This window comes from Montipora foliosa, chromosome 12, assembly GCF_036669935.1.
Source record: "Montipora foliosa isolate CH-2021 chromosome 12, ASM3666993v2, whole genome shotgun sequence".
NCBI classification, from domain to species: Eukaryota; Metazoa; Cnidaria; class Anthozoa; order Scleractinia; family Acroporidae; genus Montipora; species Montipora foliosa.
In genome coordinates, this window is record NC_090880.1 from 35,850,417 (window position 1) to 35,852,916 (window position 2,500).

General features: G+C 42.1%; 1 protein-coding gene across 1 annotated transcript in view; it reads left to right on the forward strand.

Moving 5' to 3' along the window:
- LOC137979547 (lysocardiolipin acyltransferase 1-like) overlaps window positions 1-2,500 on the forward strand; it is a 7,424-nt gene that overhangs the window by 18 nt on the left and 4,906 nt on the right. The window contains exons 1-2 of the mRNA XM_068826817.1: window positions 1-399; window positions 583-592. The exon at window positions 1-399 is cut by the window's left edge and continues 18 nt beyond it. Coding sequence (XP_068682918.1) covers window positions 229-399; window positions 583-592 — 181 coding nt within the window. The 5' untranslated portion in view covers window positions 1-228. The remainder of the gene's footprint in view (window positions 400-582; window positions 593-2,500) is intronic.

The following is a 2,500-nucleotide window of genomic DNA, read 5'->3' on the forward strand; positions in this document are numbered from 1 at the left end:
CAGAGTCCTTTTTATTCTCATCTAAAGACCCAACATGTTGTGACTTGTTGCGAGCGTTTGCACACAACTGCTAACATCGCGCAACAAGAGGCAACATTGTCGGCCCAACAATGTTGCGTGTTGTTGCGGGCGTTTGCACGGGCCTTAACCGTGAAATCACAACATTTTCCAGTGACGTCATATGTCACGATCTGTCGAGCAGTAGAGAGTCGAACAAAGCGGCGGACAATGCTCAGGAACTACGCTGGCGGACTTCTCTACCTTCTTGCACTTTATTTCTGTTCTTTTTTCGGTTCTATAGTACTGATGGGACCGACTCTGCCGCTGCTGTGGTTGCAGCCCAGATGGTTTCGATGGATCAATGATCTTTTGATAAATTCGTGGTTGTTTTTGCCACCGGTGAGAAAATGCAAGAGCGAATTATTTTTCGCGTTTTGTTCAGTTTCGAATTTCATTGATTTGATTGTTGTACTATTAGAATGGATTTGCCTTTTTCTCAATCAAAAAGTAACGTACAGTTCCTTGTTATTTCTTGAAAATCGTTGGTCGTCACCTGGTCACATTTGATTGTCTGATATAAAGGCTCTTCTTGGTGAGTTTTGTGTGTTCCTGTGCCATCATTTTGCACATGTATTTGTTTAATTATTGGCAACATGACCTTTATTTACTCCATTGGAGTCAATAATTGAACGATCGTCGAATTGTTGTGTGGTGTTAAGTTCTCTTAGGGAGCGCGTTTTTGAGACGCGTACAGCAAACCGGAAAAGAATATTTCGCCTGACAGGGCAGCGGAAAAGATACTTAGCAATGTAAATGCGGTTGTTTGAATACAAATTAAATGAGAAAACGGCTCACTTCCGGATGCTGTCTGCTCTCCAAAACTCTTATTGAACGTATGTAAGAGCTTAACGATTTATACATGAATTGTAAAATGTGTCGTTGTTATGTTAAGGCCATCCCCTTTTTTTCTCCTTTTCTCGTCGTCCGACCGACCCAAATTTTTGGCATTTTCAAAACCAAAAAAAAAACGAAAACAAAAAGCTAACGACGTTTTTAAGCCATTTTATGTAGCATAGGAGTTTTCGGTGGTTGATCCTTTTTCCCACGCTGTCTTAATTTTGCAACAACCTTCACCAACTTTTCCGCCATATTGATTATAGGTTCATGTCTTGTTGTTTTTCTGGCTCCACAGCTATTATGCTGGGGTACCAGGGCTCCGAATCTGAGAATGCTTTTGATTTTTTTTAAGTCCGACCGACCGACCCGATATCAGGAAACGCATTCGACGGTAAACGAAAAAAAAAAAGGGGATGGCCTAATGACCCTAGTTAGCCTAATGGGAATTGGAGTGCTGCAACACAGAGGCGGTTAATGGGGACATTGGGGACATATAGTTTTTGAGTGAGTGATTAACCCATTGACTCCCAGGGGTTTCCCATTGACAAGTAAAAAATCGTCTGGCGTTAGACAGAGTAAAATACTAAGTCTGGCCGGTTTGGACGTCAAAGGGTTAAATTGTTCCCTGCCCCCTCACTTTGATCCAACCACTGTCCACAATCTTGAACGGCACTCTTCAAACTGCATGCCCCATGATATGTTTGCTGACTGTGACATGAACCTGCTGTGTCCTGCACATTCATAAAAATTTACAGTAATTTTGCTGTTGTTAATGCATTGACTCCTGGGATGAGGAGTGACACTTAACAGATTTAACTAAGTAACCGCTGTGCATACTCAACACAGTGAATTTCAACCCGTGGCAGAGGTCTTTTTTCCTGTATGCGTCAACCCAGTGAACGCGAAAGAAAAGAGACCTCTGCTAACAGGGAAGTTAAATTGATATACTCATGTAATAACTGAATTATCAATTACATGCAATGCCAATTGTGCACTTTTTGTTGAAAGTCACAGATTTATTTCAGTATATACATGTATGTACATAAGCTTACTATGTACATATAGGATAGGTAACGTAAGGTAAAGCCTGCTACGAACCTAGAAGGCCCATCAGGCCGGCGCTTATCTCCAGTTACTGTAGCATGAAGCGACTAGGAGTATTTCTACTCCCCCCTGGGTGGGATGCTAGTCCCGTGGCTGACAGTGTTACGTGGCTAGGAGAGTTTAAACATAACCCAACTTTACATGAAACTCACCTAAGTGGGATAGCTAGTGGGCTATCTTTTGAGTGGGCCACTAAGCGCAACATACAAGATGGGGAACAAAAGAAACTTTTTGTTGGGATGTTTAATTTTTTTATCACTTGTTCCGCTAGCAGCAGCTTTTCAATGTCTAGTGAAACTATTTTGCACTTTATTTGTTGTTTTGTTTAGTACATGTCAGTGGTAAGTGACAATGATGAAACAATTCCCCAGGATGGCAATTTGGCGTTGCCATGTTTTCGCGGTCTTCTCACCTTTGTTAGCTGGCATAACCCAGCACTTATGGTTTTGCATGGCAAAAAGATAGCCCACCTAGAAGGGTGCCTCGGGCTAGGAGACAG